Source organism: Pseudorasbora parva, chromosome 2, assembly GCF_024679245.1.
Source record: "Pseudorasbora parva isolate DD20220531a chromosome 2, ASM2467924v1, whole genome shotgun sequence".
Taxonomy (NCBI): Eukaryota; Metazoa; Chordata; class Actinopteri; order Cypriniformes; family Gobionidae; genus Pseudorasbora; species Pseudorasbora parva.
This window is the reverse complement of record NC_090173.1, coordinates 19582341-19605629: the sequence shown is the minus strand read 5'-3', so window position 1 is coordinate 19605629 and position 23289 is coordinate 19582341. Positions and strand designations below refer to the sequence as shown.

The following is a 23289-nucleotide window of genomic DNA, read 5'->3' as shown; positions in this document are numbered from 1 at the left end:
GGAGCTCGACAGGGTTAGCCGGTTTCCCGGGGAACACAACTGGAGACAATAGACGCACGTATCCGGCCCAGAGGGCGGGAGTGGCGTTTCGCAAGCCGACACTTAGAACGGGCACTTAGCGCTCCTGGCCACTGGGGGCGAGGATGCGGGAAGATACCGGCTCTACACGTAAGCTATAGAATCTAGCAAACGTGTTAGGTGTCGCCCAGCCCGCAGCTCTACATATGTCTGTCAGCGAGGCGCCTTGAGCCAGCGCCCAGGAAGAAGCAACACTCCGAGTGGAGTGAGCTCTTACACCGAACGGGCAAGGCACGTCTTGGGACTGGTAGGCCAAGACTATAGCATCCACTATCCAGTGGGCTAACCTCTGCTTGGAGACAGCCTTTCCCTTCTGCTGGCTTCCGTAACAGACGAAGAGTTGCTCTGAGGTCCGAAGGCTTTGGGTCCGGTCAACGTAAGCGCGAAGAGCGCGGACCAGACACAGCAAAGCCAGGGCTGGGTCTGCCTCCTCCGAAGGCAGCGCTTGCAGGTTCACCACCTGATCCCGGAAGGGAGTGGTAGGAACCTTGGGCACATATCCGGGCCGGGGTCTCAGGACAACGTGAGAGTTACCTGCCCCGAACTCTAGGCACGATTCGTTGACCGAAAGTGCATGCAGGTCCCCTACCCTCTTGATCGAGGCCAATGCCGTCAGGAGCACTGTCTTCATTGACAAGATTTTCAGCTCGCAAGACGCCAAAGGCTCGAAGGGAGGGCTCTGAAGTGCTCGGAGCACTAGAGCTAAGTCACAAGAGGGTATCGAGGATGGACGAGGAGGATTTAGTCTCCTCGCACCTCTGAGGAACCTGACGATTAGGTCGTGCTTCCCCACGGACTTACCTTCTACTACATCATGGTACGCTGCTATTGCTGCAGCATATACCTTGAGGGTGGAGGGAGACAGCCTTCTCTCCAACCCATCTTGCAGGAAGGAAAGCACGACACTGATCAAACACCTTCGGGGGTCTTCCCGGCGGGAAGCGCACCACTCAACGAACAGGTTCCACTTCAGAGCATAGAGGCGCCTCGTAGAGGGGGCTCTAGCTGAAGCGATGGTGTCTACGACAGCTTGTGGTAGTCCATCTAGAACCTCCGCGTCCCGTCCAGGGACCAGACATGAAGATTCCAGAGGTCTGGACGCGGGTGCCATAGTGTGCCCCGTCCCTGAGAAAGAAGGTCCTTCCTCAGGGGAATCGGCCAAGGAGGGGCTGTCGCGAGGAGTGTGAGTTCTGGGAACCAGGTCCGGTTGGGCCAATACGGCGCAACTAACAAGACCTGCTCCTCGTCCTCCCTGACCTTGCACAGAGTCTGTGCAAGAAGGCTCACTGGGGGAAACGCATACTTGCGTAGGTCCCGGGGCCAGCTGTGCGCCAGTGCATCTGTGCCGAAGGTACCCCCGGTCAGGGAATAGTACCACTGGCAATGGGTCGAGTCCGGAGAGGCAAACAGGTCGACCTGTGCGGCTCCGAACTGGTCCCATATCAGCTGGACCGCCTGGGGGTGGAGTCGCCACTCTCCCGGAGGTCTCAGCTGACGAGAGAGCTCGTCGGCTGTCTGGTTCAGCACACCAGGGACATGAATGGCCCGAAGCGACCTCAGCTGCTTCTGACTCCACAGGAGGAGGTGGCGGGCGAGTTGGAGCAGACGACGGGAGCGTAGACCACCCTGACGGTTGATGTACGCAACGGCCGTGGTGCTGTCCGTACGGACCAGTACATGCTTGCCACGCAGCGGCCCCTTGAGGCGGCGGAGTGCCAGATGTACTGCCAGTAACTCGAGGCAATTGATATGCCAATGCAATTGCGGCCCCGTCCACAGACCAGCAACTGCATGCCCGTTGTACGTGGCCCCCCAGCCTGTGGTGGAGGCATCCGTGAATAGCACAGCATGCCTGGACACTTGTTCTAGGGGCACCCCGGCCCGGAGAAACGAAGTGCTGGACCACGGGCTGAAGGTTTGGCGGCAGTAAGGAGTCACTGGGACCCGGTACTGACCGCTCTGCCACGCCCACCTCGGGACTCGGCCATTGAGCCAGCGTTGAAGCGGTCTCATATGAAGCAATCCGAGCGGCGTGACCGCGGCTGCAGATGCCATATGCCCCAGGAGCCTCTGAAAGAATTTCAGTGGGACCGCTGTCCTGCTCTTGAACATATTCAAGCAGTTCAACACCGACTGGACTCGCTCCTCGGTGAGGCGCGCCGTCCGGTTGACCGAGTCCAGCTCCATACCGAGATAAGAGATCCTCTGTGTGGTACAGAGTTTGCTCTTCTCTCGGTTGACCCGAAGGCCCAACTGGCTGAGGTGACTGAGCACCAGGTCCCTGTGTTCGCACAACTGGTCCTTCGACTGGGCTAGGATCAGCCAATCGTCGAGGTAGTTGAGAATCCGAACGCCGCGTTCTCTGAGCGGAACAATGGCTGCCTCCGCGACCTTCGTAAAGACGCGGGGCGACAGGGACAGCCCGAAGGGCAGGACCTTGTACTGATATGCTTTCCCCTCGAACGCAAAGCGTAGGAACGGTCTGTGTCGAGGGAGAATAGACACATGGAAGTACGCGTCCTTCAGGTCGATCGCTGCAAACCAATCCTGGGGACGGATGCATTGGAAAATGCGTTTCTGCGTCAACATCCTGAACGGGAGCTTGTGCAGGGCCCGATTCAGAACTCGCAGGTCCAGGATTGGTCGTAACCCACCCCCTTTCTTGGGCACAATGAAGTAGGGGCTGTAGAACCCCGTCTTCATATCGGCTGGAGGAACCGGCTCGATCGCGTCCTTCGCCAGTAGGACCTCGATCTCTGACCGCAAGACTTGAGCATCGCTGCTTCGCACGGAGGTGAAGAGGATGCCCTTGTACTTGGGCGGCCGGCGTGCGAACTGAATCGCGTAGCCGAATCTGATGGTACGGATGAGCCTGCGAGACCGCCTGGGGAGACCTAGCCAGGCCCCCAGAGACCATACAAGCGGGACCAACGGCACCACAGACGTGCCCGGGGTGGGGCAGCAAAGCGGAGTACTCTGGCCCGACTCGGGAGGCCCGGAGGCGGCCCGTAGTGTTGCCTGAGCACTCCTGGTTTGGACAGAGAGTGGGTGAGAAGGCCCGGAGGCGTCCTCGGAGCCCACTCTGCTGTCCACTGCCCGGAGGCAGGAAAGTGAAGCACTCAGCCCCGACCCGGAAGGCCCATGGGCGGCCCGGAGTGTTGACTGAGTGCTCACGAGAGAGGCAGTGTGTGGGTGAGAAGGCCCGGGGGCGTCCTCGAGGCCCACACAGCTGACCCCTGGCGACGGTAGGGTAGGAAAGGAGTGACAAGGCCCGTGGGCGTCGCACACTGCCAACCTGACCCTCTTGGGGCCCAGAGAGAGAGGAAATTGCTCTTTTGGTGAAAATGTGGGTACCGCTGGACTCCGGAGAGCCAGCGGCAGAGATGTAATGACCAGTGGTGCCCCCCCGGTCCTCCTCCGGGGGGGGGGGGGGGGGGGGCGCGGGGAATGCGGACATCATCTCCCTCAGAGCAGCTCCTTTTCTCCCTGGGCTGCCCATCTCAGGGCCGCTTCCCCTTGCCGGCAGGTTTCGCAGGCCCTTGGACAGGTTGGGCGGCCCCCTTGCGTCCGGCTCCCTGCTTCGCCGGTGGAGGCTGCTGCTTGGGCTTGGCAGGGGCGGAGGCGGACGCCGGGGGACGCCCTCGGCGACGAGCAGACTGGGGGGCTGCCCCGGGCAGCTGGGTGGAGGCAGCAGCGGGCCGCCGGGGCAGGATATTCTTGATGGCCTCCGTCTGCTTCTTGGCCACCGAGAACTGCTGGGCAAAGTCCTCGATGGCGTCGCCGAAGAGGCCGGCCTAACAGACAGGGGCGTTCAGAAACCGAACCTTGTCCGAGTCACGCATGTCTGTCAGGTTCAGCCACAGGTGGCGTTCCTGGACCACCAAAGTGGACATCGCCCGACCCAGGGAGCGTGCCGTGACTTTCGTCGCCCGGAGGGCGAGGTCCGTCGCGGCACGCAGTTCCTGCATAACTGCCTGGTCGGAACCACCCTCGTGCAGTTCCATGAGCGCTTTGGCCTGGTGGACCTGCAGGAGCGCCATGGCGTGCAAAGCTGATGCAGCTTCTCCGCAGGCTGAGTAAGCCTTGCCCGTCAAGCCGGACGAGAACTTACACGCCCGGGAGGGGAGACGCGGGGCGTGCCTCCAGTCCGCAGCGGTCTTAGGACACAGGTGCATCGCAACCGACCGCTCGACTGGAGGGATCCCCTCGTAGCCCTTAGCTGCACCACCATCGAGAGTGGTGAGGATGGAGGAGTCAGTCGATCGCTGGCGAGTGCTATACGGCGCCACCCACGACTTCGTGAAGAAGGGCACCGGGGCGGGACGCTGAGAACCAGCGCGACCCGTCCCGAGAAACCAATCATCCAGCCGCGAAGGTTCGGGACGTGGTGGAGGGTTCCACTCAAGCCCGACACTTGCGGCGGCCCGGGCAAGCATAGCTGTAAGTTCCGGGTCAGACTCGGGCAACGCTGTCACACCCGAAGGGGGCAACGCAGCCGAGTCTTCATCCTCGGAACCCATTAGCTCATCCCCCGATGCAGCAACCGACATCTGGTCCTCCGCCGGAGCCCCAAAAGAGACGACTGGCGCTCCACGTGGGAGGTCAGCGCGCCCTTCCGGAAGCTCCACCGGTACAGTGGAGGGGGGAGGGGCCCGAGGAGCCGTGAGACCCGTCGGATTTACCCTGACCGACACCCTCAGGTCCCCACCAAGGTCATCAGCCAAAGTAGTAGCCCTCTGCTTTGCAGCTGGAGGACCACTAGATCGGGGGATGGACGATGGCGTTCCACCTCTTCTGAGGCGCCGTATCACCCGCACTGGCAGACTCTCTTTCACAGGAAATGTGTTTTGACTCGTAGTCAGAAAGCTCTTCGTAGAAACAGCAATGAAACTGTTCGGCTCCGAAGAAGAAAGCGCTGATCTATCATTCCACTTCCTGTTTTATACCCGCGCTGCGGGGCGGAGCGTGGAATGCGTGATCGCATGCCAAATTTCATTGGCTCGTTGTTAGATGCTCGAAGTAGGATTGGTCTCTAAATTAAGATCCCATTCGTCGGTTCAGTTCTGACGTACGTCGAACGTGACCGACTGAAAGGGAACTCAAAAATGCTGTGCAGCAAGTTGCCTTACAATTTTAAGTTGTCAACTTTTCTTTTTTTACAGTGTAAAACAATATTATTGGTTTAACTTAAAAAAAAGTAAGGAACCTGGTTGCCTTAATGTTTATTGAAATAAAACATTTAAGTTGATACAATAAAGGAAATAGAAACTCAAAATATTATTGTATCTGAACCACATATAAATGTGATGAATCACGAAAATAGCACAATTTGGCATGTTTCACTGCATCATCACAAATAAAACACACACAACTCACTAAAAAAATATTGTTGGTTTAACTTAAAAAAGTAAGTAACCTGGTTGCCTTCAAATTTTGAGTTTATTGAAATTAAAAATTTGAGTTGTTGCAATGAAGGAAATTGGTTTAATAAATAGAAACTCAAAATATTATTGTATCTGAACCACATAAAAAATTGATAAATAGCACAATTTGGCATGTTTCACTGCGTCATCACAAATAAAACACACACAATTACCCAATATGCTTCTTTAAAAAAATAAAATCTTTTAATAATATTTGAATAAAGGTTGTTGTCTCCAAAAATGTTCATTGTATTAACTCAATTTTTTTATTTCAATGAACTCAAAATCTTAAGGAAACCAGGTAACTTACTTTTTTAATTTGAACCAACAATATTGTTTTACAGTGAGCAGAGGCAGTGCACTTATAATTGGTCTCAACATTGGGACAAGAGATCTGTCAGTCAGTAAATGGGAAGACAAAGTAACTTGTGTTACTTATTTGAAAAAGTAACTTTATTTTGTTGTAAATTTTAAAAAGTAATCCGTTACACTGTAAAAAATTATTTAGAAAAAAAGTTACCTGGTTGCCTTAAAATTTTGAGTTGATTGAAATTAAAATTTTGAGTTAATACAATGAACATTTTTTTTGAGATTCGCCAACCTTTATTAAAATATTATTAAAAGATTTTGTAAGCATATTGGGTAATTATGTGTTTTATTTCTGATGATGCAGTGAAACATGCCAAATAGTGCTATTTTCATGATTTATCACATTTTTTATGAGGTTCAGATACAAAAATGTTTTGAGTTTCTATTTATTAAACAAATTTCCTTCATTGTATCAACTCAAATTTTTAATTTCAATAAACTCAAAATTTTAAGGCAACCAGGTTACTTACTTTTTTATGTTAAACCAACAAAAAACAACACAATTTTTTTTACAGTGTACTGGTTACTTGAAAAATTTGATTACGTTACTCAAGTTACCTGTAATGAGTTACCCCCAACAATGTTGATAATAATAATAAATGGTTTCTTGAGCATCTAATCCTCATATTAGAATGATTTCTGAAGGAGACTGGAGTAATGATGCTGAAAATACAGCTTATCACAGCAATAAATTGCATTTTAAACGTTATTTAAATTGTTTTTTTAAATGATATTAACATTTCAGTAATATCTCTATTTATAATAAAATAAATGCAGCCTTGGTGAGCATCAAGAGATTTCCTTTAAACCCATAAAAAAAAATCTTACTGCCCATAAACCTCTTAAACTGTATGGTACATATGAAGCATATAACATGTGGACCTGCTGTACAGGGTCGGTGCAGGAATAAAGGCATTACAGCAGTGCCACACGAGACCATCAGATGAGGTGATACCATCAGGCCGCGGAGCATGACATACTAGCGGGGATTACGGAGGGATTACATGGTGTCTGGCTCATGAGACACTGTAAATTTGGTCAGCATGTTAAAAGTGGCATCTCCACCGCACTTGCCTCCAGGCGGCTGGACAGCCAAAGCCATTCAAAGACCGGAATCCCTTTAAAAACAGTGCTGACGGATAACCCTACGCGTCAATACAGATGCTGTTCAAGGCTCGTTGCTTTGACATTGCTGGATCTAAGACTCAGGGCGTAAAGGAAGATGATAAACGAAAGCTCAAATGAACCTCAAATTTTTTTCAACTAGTCTAAGAATTTTTCTATCCATAAAAAAGTCTAAGGTTTTTCTATCCATATTGGTGGCTTAATGTAACTTTAGGGCCAATGTTTCTAGCATCTATTGCCTATTGACTTTTCATTTCAGGGATTATGTTAGACGCTCTCCAAAAATAAAGGCCAAAAAGGCACACTAGTTAGGGGTCATAAATCCCCACAATCTCCATTTGTTGAGAAAAGGAGATTTTTTTTTTTTTTTTACAGTACCCACCATCTGTTGGATTTGGTTTGAAAGCAGCGGCTCTTAGTAACAGCTGGACAACCCAGACTCCTTAGCATGACTTTAAACGTGCAATACAACTCTAATGGCCTCTAAAGTTTAATACAAAAATAGTTCTAAAAGGTTTGCTTGCTGCATTTTTGCCGACTGACAACAGAACAACTCTGATGTCTGGATTATGAAGTATTATGGCAATGTTGTTACATGGATGAAACTGATCCTTTTACAACACCACACCTTTTGCTCTTTGTGTGCACAACAGTTAAATTCCATGTGTATCTTTAGAGTGCAAATTATACGCTTTAAAACTGGACCTTGAGGTCAACATGAAACCACGCAACCACGCTCCATTTAGCTTTTTTTTTTTTATCTGCTTAATGACCATTTTATCCATCAGTGTTCCTGATTTGGGAGTTACACTCTTAAAAATAAAGGTTCTTAAATGGTTCTTTGGCAGGGCGTATGTTTCAATTAACCTTTAATATCCAAAGAATCTTTCCATTGCACAAAAGGATCTTTAGACTATAAAAGGGTTCAGAAACATTTTTTTCCTTTAAAGAACCTTTCACAAAACGGTTCTTTGGGGAACCAAAAATGGTTCTTCTATAGCATCACCGTGAAAACCCATTTTTGATTCTTCCTGGTACCTTTTATTCTTAAGGCCTGGAAAAGTTTTTACATAGATTACAAAGTTCAGGTCAGTTCCGCTTTATTCATTTCCTGAGGACCATTTGGGTATGCATTAAAACACATAGGATCGTCAAACAACACAAATTTACCAAACATTTAAAATTTGACAGCTGAGGGGATAAATAAATGTCTAAACCGATTAGTTTTAATAGGAGTAGCTAAAAGGAATACCAGAGGGGAGGAGGTGAAACTCATGGTGCATGGGGTGTGACTCATTTAACAATGTGCTTTTTCCCAACACCTGCCTTTGATACCGCTGGGCCATACTCATCTGCTTCTTCCCAATAATTTTACTTCCCCGACTTATTTTTCATGTTTATGGAATTTAATCAGCACAGCAATGAAAAAGATAAAAACGTTATAGTTTCCTCAAGCAGTACAATCTCTGCTACCCCCCAGGCTTCAGTATTTGGTGAAAAATTCAACTGATCTAAAATGGTGCCCAAACACTTATTCTGCTCAACACTCTCAACACCATTTATAGTTGTTTATTTGTACTGAATAGATTGCTTTCCTCGAGCTAAAGTCAATAATCATTTATTTGGTTTTAAGAACATTACGTTTGAAAAAAGCATCTAGACACTAGACTGGGTGAACTCAGCGAATTGATTTCGCCCGGCAACTCAGTCTGGAAATCCGTACATTCATTTCTACTGCTTCTGTTACACTTTAGTGGGAACCAATCACAGACTGGCTTATCACCTGGCGTGCTATTGGTGGTTTTAACATGATTACGGATAGAGAAGTGATGGGTCGATGCCGTTGATCACGCCTCTTGTGGTCTGATTGGTTGAAGGACTATCCAATTGTGTGCAAAGCCATTTGAATAATGCTCGTTGATCACGCCTCTTGTGGTCTGATTGGTTGAAGGACTATCCAATTGTGTGCAAAGCCATTTGAATAATGCTCGTTGATCACGCCTATTGTGGTCTGATTGGCTGAAGGACTATCCAATTGTGTGCAAAGCCATTTGAATAATGTTCATTGATCACGCCTCTTGTGCAGTAGAAAATACAGAGCAGACACCCCAGACCAATGTTCAATCTTAAATTGAGCTTGGTCTGATCGGGTAGTAGCCAGACAATCCTGACACCACAAAATCATCAACTAAATGTAGTCCCCCTAACTCGATGAACTAATATTTATAGAGTCATCTGCTAATTTTATATTATGTCTATTTTCAAAATTTATCTTACAGTCATTAGTATACAAAATCAATAGTGAAGGAGAGAGGATAAATTTACATTTAGTCATTTACTTAGACCCTCTGTGTTATGCACAAGGAAATGTAAAATCCATCCCACAATACTAAAATACTAAGTAAATTTATTAATAAGTTTCCTGACTAAGATGTGTGGCTGAATAGTAGTGAAGGTAGATGAAAAAAAATCAATAAAGAGTAATTTTGCAAATGTTTTCGGCTTGTCTAAATGCTGAAGTGCTAAGTGAAGATAGTTTGCTAATGCATCCTCTATACCTGGTTTTCCCCTATATGCAAATTGAAAGGGGTCTAAAGAACACTGGGTCCTTTGGATAATTTCTCTCTTCACCAATTTCTCAAAACATTTCACAACTAGAGACATGAGCGAGCACCACTGGTCTAAAATGATCAACTGAGCGTATGTGACCTTTATTTGTTACCAGTCACTGTAGACTGCTTCCACAGTGCATGTACTCTCAGTTGGTGAAGGGACAGAGCACAGATTTCATAGAAAATGGGTCCTAACTAAATGTAAATCTAAAATGTTGTCTTTGCATGTAGGGCAGGTCATGGCCCAGTGCTTTCTCCAATTTACAATTATTAAAATCTCCAAGGATAACTTGGTGCGTCAGGAAATGCAGATTGCAATTTTTGTAGCCTACCAAACGCTCAATCTCCCTTGTCGCATTTTCCTCGTTTGCTCAGGGACGAATGTAAACAACCCTCACACAACTGGGGAACCTCCCCTGGCGAGTACTGAGAAGTACTGTCAAACACCTCGTTTTTGGCGCTCTTTCGGATTTTAAATGATTAATCTTTTTGTTCAGAGCATTTATAATAATAATAATAAAAAAATTGTATTGCACTTTACATTTGGAACAAATCTCAAAGTGCTACAGTTAAGATAATTAAAAAATGGCAAAATACTAATAGATTTAATAGCTAAAAGACATAAGCTCTCCCAAAAAAAGTTTCCGAGGAGCGGCAGAACAGAAAGCCCGATCACCCATAGAGCTGAGCATAGTCTTGGGAAGATGAACGAGGTTAGAATTTGTAAAACGAAGTGATCGAGCTGTAGTTGAAGATGTGAGTATTTCTTTCAGATAGGAGGGGGCATTTCCATAGATGCACTGGTGGGTTAGAAAGGAGACCTTATATTCAATCCTTGCGGAAATAGGAAGCCAGTGAAGGGAATGGAAAGTGGGTGGTATGTGATCATATTTTCGAACTTATGTTGTAGACTGTGTGAACATAGACTTCCAAGCTCAAATACACATTCCACAGTTTGCTTTGCTTCACACTGTAGGGCTTGTACTATTGTAAAAGTAACTCCCGGGAATATTGAATTCATATTTCATACTGAAGCATTGGGGCTGCCATTGTTGTTTTAGTGGGCTATGTGACGTCAGAGCTTGTGAGTGGAAGTACATTGATCTATAGTTCAAGTTCATGGGTGGGAAGTCACGGGTTTGACTGCAGTTCCAGTGCATTTTCACGGGTAGAAAGTTGGAAAAACACGGGTTATGGTTTGCCTGGAATGTGGCATTACCATGGTCATTTGCCAACACTGAGAAGTTTAAGTTTTTATGAAGTTTGCAGTGAAATATTTGACCGGAAGGGTAAAACTGACGGTTATTTTCATCAGTTACCCTATATCTCGTTCAGTGTTGAGTGTAACTAGTTACTAAGTAATTAGTTACTGTAATTTAATTACTTTGGTCAGTTAATAAGAATAATGATGTAGTTTTATATTTTGTATTTGAATGAATTAAAAGGGCAGTTTCATGTCTTGAATCACTTAACTAGTTGATGTTGAAATAGGATGTAGAAAGTAATTAGTAATAAGTAATTCAATACTTTTTAGAGCGAGTAATTTGTACAGTAATCTAATTACACCATTGAAGATGTAATTAGTAACTAGCAATGAATTACTTTTTTAGAGTAACTTACCCAACACTGGTCTCGTTATATCCAGCATTCTGCCCGCTTTGAATCAGACAGAGATAAAGTAGTGTGTAAGGTTACATTTATTTGAATGAATTATAGCATTTATTTGAGTTAATTATCGAGAGAGAGAGAGAGAGTCGTAGGCTACCTGTGTCTGTTAAACCTTTTTCTCTCTTAACAAGGAAGCCGTGAAATAAAATGCTGCGTTTCATCGTTTTATTACTAAAAGTTGAGGGGCAGCGTTGATAACAAGTTTCTGAGCTCCTGAATGTTTGTTTTTTGTACGGAGCCCCACACATGTCGTGCAAGAAATAAAACTAGGCTAAATTGTGTGCACAACTGACTAATTCGTTCTCTTGATTTATATATAATGCACACAAATTAATATTTAGTTCCCTCGATTTGCTAAATTGTGCAGATGATTTAGCCTACTACTGGTTCTCTCGACTTGCTTAACCGTCCACACGATTTACTAATTTGTTCTTCGATTTATAAATTATAGGCACAATTTAGCCTATACTAGTTTTATGCTATGTACAGGGCTCCGTATTTGTATATTAATCTCTGCACTGTGTATGTGAGCGATGTAGGCTTATATGTGAGCTTAAATGAAAAAAGCGCATTAATAGTGTTTCAACTGACTTGGAACTACTTGTGCATTAAAGGTTTTATTGCACAACTTCCGACCAATCTAAAATGAGTATTCAGACAGACCATGGCATAATTTGAATATAATTTAAATTAACAATATTATTTATAATAAAAACAATTTTCGAATTAAAATGTTTTTATTTAGATGTTAATGTCAGTATGCAACAGCATTTGCATTTTCACTGCACAAATGTACTTCTGTGATCTTATATGTTTTATTGAGTCATAATATTTAATGAGAAAAAAATGTGACATGGATTTTATTTAATCGTTAGCAATTAATTGGATGGTGAAATGTTGGCATAACAAGCCAGAATGAAGGTTGTTAGAGGAATGGTTTGAGAAAGTAGACGTCAGCTAAACGGGAAAACATGCTGACTATTTTAAGTAGCTAAATCTGCCAGACCTGCCTCTTTTAAAAAAAAAAAATGTGTGTAACCTAGTTATATATTAGGCTGATTAAGTCATACTAAATATTAAAATGAGTTTATTTATCAGCTGAGTTTAATTCCATGCAATCCAAATTTTCTTTTTTTTTAACCTGTAAATAAAATATGGTAGTGTCTTCTTTAGGCAACTACAAAGATAACTTCTTTAATATTTTGCTATACAGTTTATATATATTCTTTCTGCCGTCAACAACAAAACCACACATGGATGAATTGAAAAAAATAAATAAGAGTACTTTTGGTGTCAAAACTTGTTGTAATTTGACTAAGACATAAAGGCAGCAAAATATGGATGATTACTTAACTATGATTACATTGTTCCTCACATTAGCTTTTTGCATCCATACACTGTCAAAAATTATTTAGAAAAAAAGTTACCTGGTTGCCTTAAAATTTTGAGTTCATTGAAATTGAAATTTTGAGTTAATACAATGAACATTTTTTGAGATTCGACAACCTTTTTTAAAATATTTTAAAAATATTTTTTGAGCATATTGGGTAATTATGTGTGTTTTATTTCTGATGATGCAGTAAAACATGCCAAACAGTGCTATTTTCATGGTTTATCAAATTTTTTATGTGGTTCAGATACAAAACTATTTTGAGTTTCTATTTATTAAACTAATTTCCTTCACTGTATCAACTCAATTTTTTAATTTCAATAAACTCAAAATTTTAAGGCAACCAGGTTACTTACTTTTTTAAGTTAAACCAACAAAAAACAATCCATTTTTTTTACAGTGTACATTTTCACCAATCTGACTGAATCCAATAATTTTCATTTACATGCAAGGAGTTTACATGAAGGCTTTTCAATCCGATTAAGCCATCAAGCCGATTACTAACGGATTATTTGAGCTCATATAAACGTAGTTAATGTTTACTGCATTAAAACATTCATTTATGTAGTGCTTCAAAAAGGGTAAGTTCACCCAAAAATGACAATTCTGTCATTAATTCCTCACCCTCATGTCGTTTGACACCCGTCAGACCTTGGTTCATCTTCTGAACACAAATGAAGATATTTTTGTTGAAATCCGATGGCTCAGAAAGGCCCTCAATGTCATTTCCTCTCTCAAGACCCATAAAAGACCCATACAATTTTAAAACAAAGTTTCAAACGGTTATGAATCAGTGTATCGGTTCATGATTCCGAATGATGAATCGATTCACTGATTCAAGACGGTTCAAAGCTTTTTTTTCAAATCGGCCCATCACTATATAAGTAATTATTTAGCTTATTTGCACACAAAAACTATTCTCGTGGCTTCATAAAATGATTGTAGAGCCGCTGTAGTGAGATGGGCTTTGTATCGACGTCTTTAGTGCCTTTATGGGTCTTGAGAGAGGAAATGACATTGGTGTCAATGAAGGCCTTTCTGAGCCATCGGATTTCAACACTAATATCTTCATTTGTGTTCTGAAGATGAACGGAGGTCTTATGAATGTCGAACGACATTAGGGTAGTATTTAATGACCGAATTTTCATTTTTTGGGTGAACTAACCCTTTAATTAGAAGGTCAACAACCAAAAACCTCAACATCCTATTTTGTGTTTTCGTCATTCTAGGCAGTAGGCGACTGAGATGGGCGTTCATCTAGGCTGTCTCAGCGACACACTGTGGCTGCCATTGCTGCTGCTGCTGTCTGTCTGCTTCACCCCCCGCTGCCAGTGCCGGCCGTTCGGGATGGTTGAGCCCACCGTGAACGTGGCCGTGGTGTTCAGCGGCTCCGCCTACCAGCTGGAGATCAAGGGGCGGTTGAGCCGGGAGAACTTCCTCGACCTGCCGCTGGAGGTCAACCCCATCACTGTGCTGGTGAACAACACCAACCCACGCTCTCTACTGACGCGCATCTGCGACACACTGGCTGCTAACAGGGTGCACGGCGTGGTGTTTGAAGATAACATTGGGTCCGAGGCTGTGGCGCAGATCCTGGACTTCATCTCCACGCAGACGGCCGTGCCCATCGTGGGCATCAGTGGGGGATCTGCCGTCGTCCTGCCTCACAAGGTCAGAGTCCAGCACTGCGCCAGTTTCTAAAGTCGCTTGAGCTGGATGAGTAAACTCAGATTTTTTTGGGGTGTTCAAGCTGAGATCAGAGTTTTTTTTCACAGTCTGCATCAAAGTTTCTTTAGGGGAAAAAAACAGTCAGCATGCAAATGAACCCTGACAGGGTCATCAAGACCCTGATGTGAAGGGGAGAGGTCCTGATTCATCCAGAAGGGGTTTATTTTTGGCCGACTGCACATTATCTCACTAATTACACGGCTGCTTAGCAAATATATCTAAATAAATGGACATGAAATATTGATTTGAGATGAAATAATGTTATTATTTTAGAAGAAAGAGAAGGCCATGATAGCACAGCTATGGGGGAAACTAGGGACAGGAGTCTGATATACAGTCTTGCTCAGAAGTTTACATACCCCTTACAGATTCTTTTGTGCATGTGGGAAAAAAAGGTGAATCATTTTAATAAAATAAGAGGGCTCATATGAAATGCATGTTATTTTTTATTTACTACTGTCCTGAATTAGATATTAAAAAATTATATAAGATGATATAACATAAGATATGTTTACACATAGTCCACATGACAAAAAACAAACAAACAGCTGAATGTATAAAAATAACCCTGTTCAAAAGTTTATGATCCCGTGATTCTTAATACTGTGTTTTGTTACCCGGATGATCCACGGCTGTTTTCGTGTTTTGTGATGGTTGTTCTTGAGTGTCTTTGTTTGTCCTGAGTAGTTAAACTGCCCAATTTTCCCCCCAATTCTTCAGTTTTCCAGCAATTTTTTGCATATTTGAACCCTCTCCAGCACTGACTGCATGATTTTGAGATCCATCTTTTCACTCTGAGGACGACTGAGGGACTCAAACACAACTATTAAAAAGGTTCAGACATTCACTGATGCTCCAGAAGAAAACCAACGCTTTAAGAGCCGGGGGTGAAAATGTTTTGAATTTGATGATCAAGGTAAATTGTGCTTAATTTGTCTTCCGGGAAACGTAAATATCTTCTGTTGCTTTTGAAGGGCAGCACTAAATGGAAAAAATTGATAAATTTAAACAACATGTTAAAACGACATCATCCTGTTGAAAAGTTTTCACCCCACGGCTCTTAATGCATCCTGTTTCCTTCTGAAGACCATTGGTCAGTAAAAGAGGGACTCATAAACTACCATCGCACACACACACACACACACACACACACACACACACACACACACACACACACACACACACACACACACACACACACACACACACACACACACACACACACACACACACACACACACACACACACACACACACAGTCCAGCTGTGGGCCATCCAGGTATACACAGGACATACACAGTATTAAGAATCAAGGCTTCATTGTGATAAATGCAGCCATTTTTTTCACTTGTGGACTATATGTAAACATATTATATGTAAAATATATTTTTCAGGAAAGAACTAAATAAAAAAAGCATGCATTTTGTTTAATCCCCCGTACAAATTATTTGAGACTACTTAATTCTGTCACTTTAAAAAAAAAATCCACAAAATTACATGAACAAATTATGTTTGTTTAACTTAATTGATTTATGTGGGACTAATGTACACAATTAAATAATGTAAATCCAACTCACATTTTTTCAGTGTAGGGAACACGTACCGTTCGTTAAATGCATACTTTGGTACTTTTGAGTCGAAACTGTGGTACGTTTGTGTCATCAACAAGAGGAACATTCCTGTAGCTCAAAGAGAAGAGCATGATGGTGCATGAATCGAAAAACAAAAAAGGTGCCTGAATGCAATGTAAATGGCTTTGCGAAAATGCTAAATGTAAATGTTATGAAATAAGTACCGCCATGAACTCTACTGGCAATTGTTTACAACTGTTGCTAGGTAATTGCTGTGTTATGAAAATATTTGCTGCACACCCAATAATTTTTAAATAAAAAACACATTCACTTAAACCAATTAAACCAATCTCTGATGTCAAACAGATCTGCACCAAACACTCTAATGTGAAAGCAGAATTAACTGAAGAAGCTGGTTGATTTAATTGGGCATTGTAAACTTTGTTAATACAATATTTCCCAGATGAGTCCCCAATGAAATGAAAAAATAGGCACAAGTCTCTCAATGCTAAAATGTCTTGGGACACAGCATTGGGTCCAGTGTTCATTTCCAGAAACCCTTGTTTTTCAGCACAGAACTGGGGAAATAGTGGCTAGTTTGAGAATCATCATTCATCATGTTTTCATTATTTACAAGATCAATGTGTTTCCCCTGCTTGAATTTAGTTTGCCATTGGGTTGGTTTTCCAAAGTTTTGTAGTGCAGTCAACATTAAGCTATCTTTTCATAAATGAGGTTTAGGGGCGGATACAAATGAAAATGATAATACCAAAGCGATACTGCATTCAAAAAATGGACCTTGCTAATTTTAGACCAATCAGATTGGAAGTGTGATTATTTTTGTCATCTCATTTTGTGGGTTTGATAAGAGTCACAGTTTTCTGTGATGTGGCAGTACATCATAGAAAATTACTGCGCCACATACTGTATAACGTATTATAACCTTCAAAGTCATTTCTTTTTTTCTAGCAGTTTGTCTAGAGTCGTTGGTTATTTGTGAAAGAGTCTGGATATGGATGTCTCATTAGAGAACTCTAATACATTGAGAGTTTTAGCTCCATCCTCTTTCTACATGCGTCACTCTGTGTTGTTCAAAACAACTGCAGTGAAACCAAGATCAGCTGACCTTCGCTTCAGTTCAAAATGGAGCTGAGAGGGACAATAGATGATCCCTGCCTGTTTTATTGCTTCTATGCAAATGGCAATGAACAATGACATTGAGCAGGTCCAGGGATAAACATAGAAATGTAATGTTTATTTAGGGCACCAGATGAAGCAATAAAATGGACTGCTGACCTCTAGTTTATGGCATCTAGAGATTTTAAACTGTTGCTTTGTGATTCTGTAGCAGTATTTTGCCATCTGACTCTATTTATATTCAAATCACAATAACAGAATATTCCGGGTTTTTAATGCTAAATCCATATTTCTGGCTAAACCGTTATTACTAAAGGGCTGCAGTGCATAACGGCTAGCGGGAGAATATTGCAAGTTCAACGCTTAATAAATGTTATTGCATTTTCAAACAGATTTAAAAAAGTATTACATTTTACGTATGTTCTGAATGATAGATGGATCAGTGTTTACTCTACTGAAGCCATCAATTCTGTCACTGAAGCTGCAAATTGAACCTGGAAACATATTTAGGAGAGTCTTTTATTGTCTTTGAAGTGGTATTTTTGTGCATAATCCTCTCAAACTCCATGCACTTACATTAATAAGTATTTTTACGGTTGTTAAGATGATGTGTATTTTAAGTAATATTGTGTTTATAGAGCTTATTGAGATGAAAATAATATATATATATATATATATAATTTTTTTTTTTTTTTTTTTTTTCTTAGTGGGAGAATCAAAAGAAAAGTTCTCTCAATGGCTTTAATATTTATCCCATTGTTTTGTAAGAGATTTTTCTACAATCCCAGTTGTTGTTTCTGTGATGTGTTTGTTAACTTTAGTCTGGTACACTGTCATAATCATGATAAAATTAGTTTGTTGTATTTTCATCATCTTAAGATTATCATTTATCAAAACATGAAACAGATTAGGATATGCCAATACAAAATGTAGGCCCTACTTGTATACTTGTATAGACACATTGCCGTATGTGTAAAATGAACGATAGGGTGAGAGTTTAAAGGGTTGAACTATTATTGTATAGCTCTAAGTTTAAAGCTTTCATTGGCAGGCTGGCACAGCTTCACCCAGTGGACTGTTGACAGGCACCTCAGGTTCTGACTGATGAATGCCACCGTTACACCAGATGGCCTCGCTGCTGCCCACCTTTCCTGCATATAGCAAGACAAAGAAATTCCATCAGCCTCCCTTGCTGTAAATCTGGTGGTCTAAATTTTCTCAATCTGAGGACTATGTGACGGCATTTTAGTGCCACATTAAAATTAACCCCCCTCCCTCCCCCTAGAAAGCATCTGGGTTACATATATGTAACCCTCGTTCCCTGAGGAGGGAACGGAGACGAATGGGAGTTTCGCCTATCATCATAGAAGCCTATCATGTTCGAGGTCTAGAAAACGACCAATGGCAGTGCCAATGCCATGGGCATGCGAGATTTGCATGGGTAACTCCGCCTACCCACGTGGGTATATATAAGGAAGTAGCTGGCATGATCGCATTATGTTTACCTGCTGAAGAGCCAAGACTGAACTCTCGGCAGTACCAGCGTTCCAGCGGTTTAGGGTCATCAGATTGTTTGTAGGTAATATCTGTAATCAGGTACAAAGTGAATCTCCACTGTCCACTGTCTTCCACTTGTACATTGCCACGTTAAATGTTTTTTGGAAGTGCTTAGTCATTCCTCTTAATTTATTTTTATATTTATGGCAATAGATCATGTTTATGACAAGGTAAATGTGAGATTGGTTCTCCTTGCTCCTTTCTGTACATTAAATTGCACTCAGAGTTTTAGAATAATGTCCCCTTTGAGGATACTTTTCTTGCAACTTTTATGTCAAAATATTTGAACGTCAGATATTGTGGCCATGTCGATTGCTTTTTTTTTTTTTTTTACATGTCGGGGCATATTTTACTAGTCTGTAATCATAGACCGTAAAAAAATATGGACGACTCGACATCATCCGTTTCCGCTTGCCATATTTGAAGCTTTTTTAGGCGGGGGTGCACGGCGCTGACATCTTGGGACCGAGTCTGCGCAGTAGCGATTTCGGGACCGGAGTTGCGCAGTAGAGTGCAGGAAGTAGAGCAGGAAGGACAGCTGCGATATCAAAAGCCCGCCCATACTCTCGCAGATGCAGAACAATTAATTATGTTGGTGTGAAATAAACAGTTATGGAAATGTAGAAATTAAAGCTAAAGCTCTAATCTGCTCCCAAAAATTCCGAAAAAAGTCTGTTAGAGCCTCAGTGACAACTTCACTCAGAGAAGCCGTCAGTCTCAGCTGTCAATCATGACGTCACACCCCCCGTTTTTAAAGCGTCAGATAACTAACTAAAACTAAACTTATTTTAAAAACGAACACTTGAAATGAAATCATCGTGATGATAACTGCCTTCAATGACATAAACTAACTTTGGGGAAATAATATTTGAAGTGTAATTTTATTGTTTTGTTTGTCTCGCGTCCATTAGAAAACACAGAGGGGCGGCTATACTGGGACTGGTCACCGGGGGGCGATTGAGGCGCGAAAGCTTCAGTAAATGAGAGGGAGACTGCAGGCTTGTCTGTAATTAACAAGTAGCAAGATGTGCACTAAAACAAAGTAAAATTCAGTATCCAATCATACAAGACCATTGGTACTCAAAACTGCAGGACAAGGTCACTATGACTTTAAGACACTATGATTTCCTGGAGAGTACTTACAATCAGTGGCTGTTTAACAGAAATTACCTGGTGTATGTAACCATAGTAACTAAAATATTACTGCAATAATGTGGTGAAACAGACAAATGCAAATGTACCACTGTTACAATTGGTTGCAGCAGAGATGCAGCAGAGATCCAAGGGGTGGGAGGTGAGCAGTTTAGGGGACCAGGGCGGCTCAGATGTATGTGTCCTCTATGGCTGAGGATGTATAGTACCCCCCAATATTTTCTTGGTAGGAGCCATCACTGGACTCTGGTCAGGGGCTGGAGCCGTCATTGGAGTCTTGTCAGGGGCTGGTTTAGTTCTGTTCAGGAGTGTTTAGTTAATTAAACACAGTTAATCATAGCATTGCCATGAATGCCTAAATGTTTTTACCTTTGTTTTTCAAGGTAACAAATGACCAAAAATAGCCACATGGCTCTGGAATTTCTCTCACAGGAACAGACTCAGGAATTTCTCTCACAGGAACAGACTCAGGAATTTCTCTCACAGGAACAGACTCAGGAATTTCTCTCACAGGAACAGACTCAGGTATTTCTCTCACAGACACAGACTCAGGAATTTCTCTCACAGACACAGGAATTTCTCTCACAGACACAGACTCAGGAATTTCTCTCACAGACTCAGGTATTTCTCTCACAGACACAGACTCAGGAATTTCTCTCACAGACACAGGAATTTCTCTCACAGACACAGACTCAGGAATTTCTCTCACAGACACAGACTCAGGAATTTCTCTCACAGACTCAGGAATTTATCTCACAGAAACAGACTCTGAACAGAACTAAACCAACCAGTAACCATACGAACAAACGGGGAGCGAACGGAGGAGAACCAAACTAATAACAGGCTAAAAAACTAATCTAGAAGCACAGACATAAACGGAACGGATAAACAGATACAAAATGTGACAACCACCTTCCCTCTGAGGTTTTTTTTAATCTATTACTCTGATACAGATTAACTGAGTTCTTTAATCTTCATCCTATTTCATGTTTTTAAGGAGTATGCTTCAACAATAAAACATGGAGGGATATACATATAGAAAACTTGATTTGCTCTGAGTTTTGCGCTTCATTACATACAATTACAGCTTGTAACTTTATTCTGTATCTCCCTTACCAAGCCAAACATACAGTAGTCATATGGCTATTTTTGTCCTCTGTTACCTTGGAAAAAAAGGTAAAAACCTTTAGACATTCATGGCAATGCCTCTGATCCTTTGCAACAACCTGAATCCAATTTAGTCACCAAAAATTCATTTATTTGGACTTTGTTGTTCTTGCGGGCCACGTACAGAATCTAATCTCGAAGTGAAGCGAGCATTCATAAGTTAACTGCACGATGAGGATGAAATCATTGTGTGTTTCCTCTCAGCAGTCAATCATAGATCAATGTGGCACTCACGCTGCTTTCGGCTGCACAAGTGGCACAGACACAGAGAGATCAGGCAGATGACTAACTGTTTTCAGGCAAGAGGAAATAGAATAGCAAATGAACACATCTTTCTTTTTGCCAATATATTTAATTTCTTATATATGAAGTTGTATTTGTTTACTGGGTTTGCCTAGAAGCTCCTGAGAGAGCGAGAGATTTGCTTTATCTGGCCGTGCACAGAGCCACAGGTCTGTGTGAGTTCAACATAGTGGACTCGCTATCTCTCACACACATGGAGGGACACACAGAGAGAAGTGTGCTTTGGAGATAAAGCATGCATACACAGCTAAGCTATAATATTTATCTTCTCACTGGACCAGGACACCTATAGTTGAATAATGAGGGGCGATAGCTAGAGAAAACCAAAGAGAAGGGGTGAAAAATTGAGTGTATCTATGATTGTAGGTTAAAAACATGAATAGCATATGGACACTTTTTGCCTTGTTGATTTTTATTAATGAAACCACTAAAACACACTCCAGTGCTGGGGGTAATGCATTACAAGTAATGTGTGTTATGTTATCATATAACTTTTTCAAGTAACTAGTAAAGTAACAATACATTTAAATTTACAACAAGTTAATTTTTCAAATAAGTAATGCAAGTTACTTTGTTTTTCCATTTATTGACTCACAGTTCTCCTGTCAGAGAAATTGTGCAAAGGCATTGTGTGTGCTGGTGGTTGTAGTTTTAGTCTGAGCAGGCATTTACTAATCTAACACTAATCAGTATTCCACAATATGAAAAACAGTAAATGCAAACTCAGAATATTATATAAACCTGCAATAAATATGTTGAATAACACAAATATACTGAAATATATCTCACATTATTAGCCAAAGCTTTGCTGCTGACCTTTGATGATCCAATTTTACTATATAACTGAAAATGACTTTAGATAAACTCAAGATTTTGTTTTTTGTTGTTGTTATTAAAAAAGCAAACAAACAAGCCCAGCACAGGTGACAAAAAGTTATGTAAAATGTAACATAACCAAGTTACACAATTAGTTATTTTTTTTAATAAGTAATGCAATACTGTAATGCATTACTGTCAAAAGTAACTTTCCCCAACACTAACACACACTTTTGCATTTGTTTATCAAATGAACGAGGTGGTAATTAAATCAAAATTCAACTCCATCATCTTTGTAAGTTTAATTTATTTTATTTTTGTAACCTAAATTAACAGAATTAAATAATATTTTACACTTTAATTTGACAAAATTATAGATTTGAAGCGCAATAAATATATTTACTAACACCTCATTTGTTAACATTAGTTAAATACGTTAGTTATAATAATAATAATACACGTCTGTGGTGAAAAATGACAAGTTACCTCCATTGCAAGTAGCTCAAAAAATTAACATTTTGTCCTGTACAGACAGACATTGTCATGTTCACAGATAACACGTTTATCTTGGAATAAACCATGATGTATTTATGGTTTGTTGGGTAACAACATTAACAAAATATGTTATGAACATCAATACGGCGCATGATTTGTTGGTGAATTTATCAGTGTTTCTTTTCTGTGTCCATGTGTTGATGATGAGGGTGGTAATCCTGTCCAAAGCTCTGCGTTTAGATACGACACGTGATGTCAGCAAAAGGGGGAGGGGCCTGGAAGGGAAGGATATGTTCTTTGAGTCACCAGCAACATTCTGCATTTTTTAACAATATGCATGTGCACACTCCCAACCAAATACAGTGCATATGGTTGAGAGCAGAGAGACAGAAATATTGCATTCAAGATGAGATGTAAAATACGAGATGAGATAAACTTGACATTATCTCCACTGACAATGCGCCATCATTATTATGCAATACAATGTACCACTGGAGTCTCTGTTCCTTCATTCAGAGTTGTTTTGTCAGCGTTTTGGAGATTTTTGCACATTTGGTAAAAAGTAAATTAGCATTTATGTTATATACACCGATCAGGCATAACATTATGACAGGTGAAGTTAATAACACGGATTATTTATTCATCATGGCACATGTCAGTGGGTAGGATATATTAGGCAGCAAGTGAACATTTTGTCC

General features: G+C 41.9%; 1 protein-coding gene and 1 long non-coding RNA gene across 5 annotated transcripts in view; one reads left to right on the top strand and one right to left on the bottom strand.

Moving 5' to 3' along the window:
- grin2ca (glutamate receptor, ionotropic, N-methyl D-aspartate 2Ca) overlaps positions 1 to 23289 on the top strand; it is a 110910-nt gene that overhangs the window by 25936 nt on the left and 61685 nt on the right. For both annotated transcript variants that reach the window (XM_067458479.1, XM_067458488.1), the window contains one exon: positions 13895 to 14336. In XM_067458479.1, the coding sequence (XP_067314580.1) occupies positions 13911 to 14336 (426 nt within the window). In that variant the 5' untranslated portion in view covers positions 13895 to 13910. The remainder of the gene's footprint in view (positions 1 to 13894; positions 14337 to 23289) is intronic.
- Positions 21924 to 23289, bottom strand: part of LOC137093704 (uncharacterized) — a 115507-nt gene continuing 114141 nt past the window's right edge. For all 3 annotated transcript variants that reach the window (XR_010908549.1, XR_010908550.1, XR_010908551.1), the window contains one exon: positions 21924 to 22866. This is a non-coding gene — a long non-coding RNA (uncharacterized lncRNA). The remainder of the gene's footprint in view (positions 22867 to 23289) is intronic.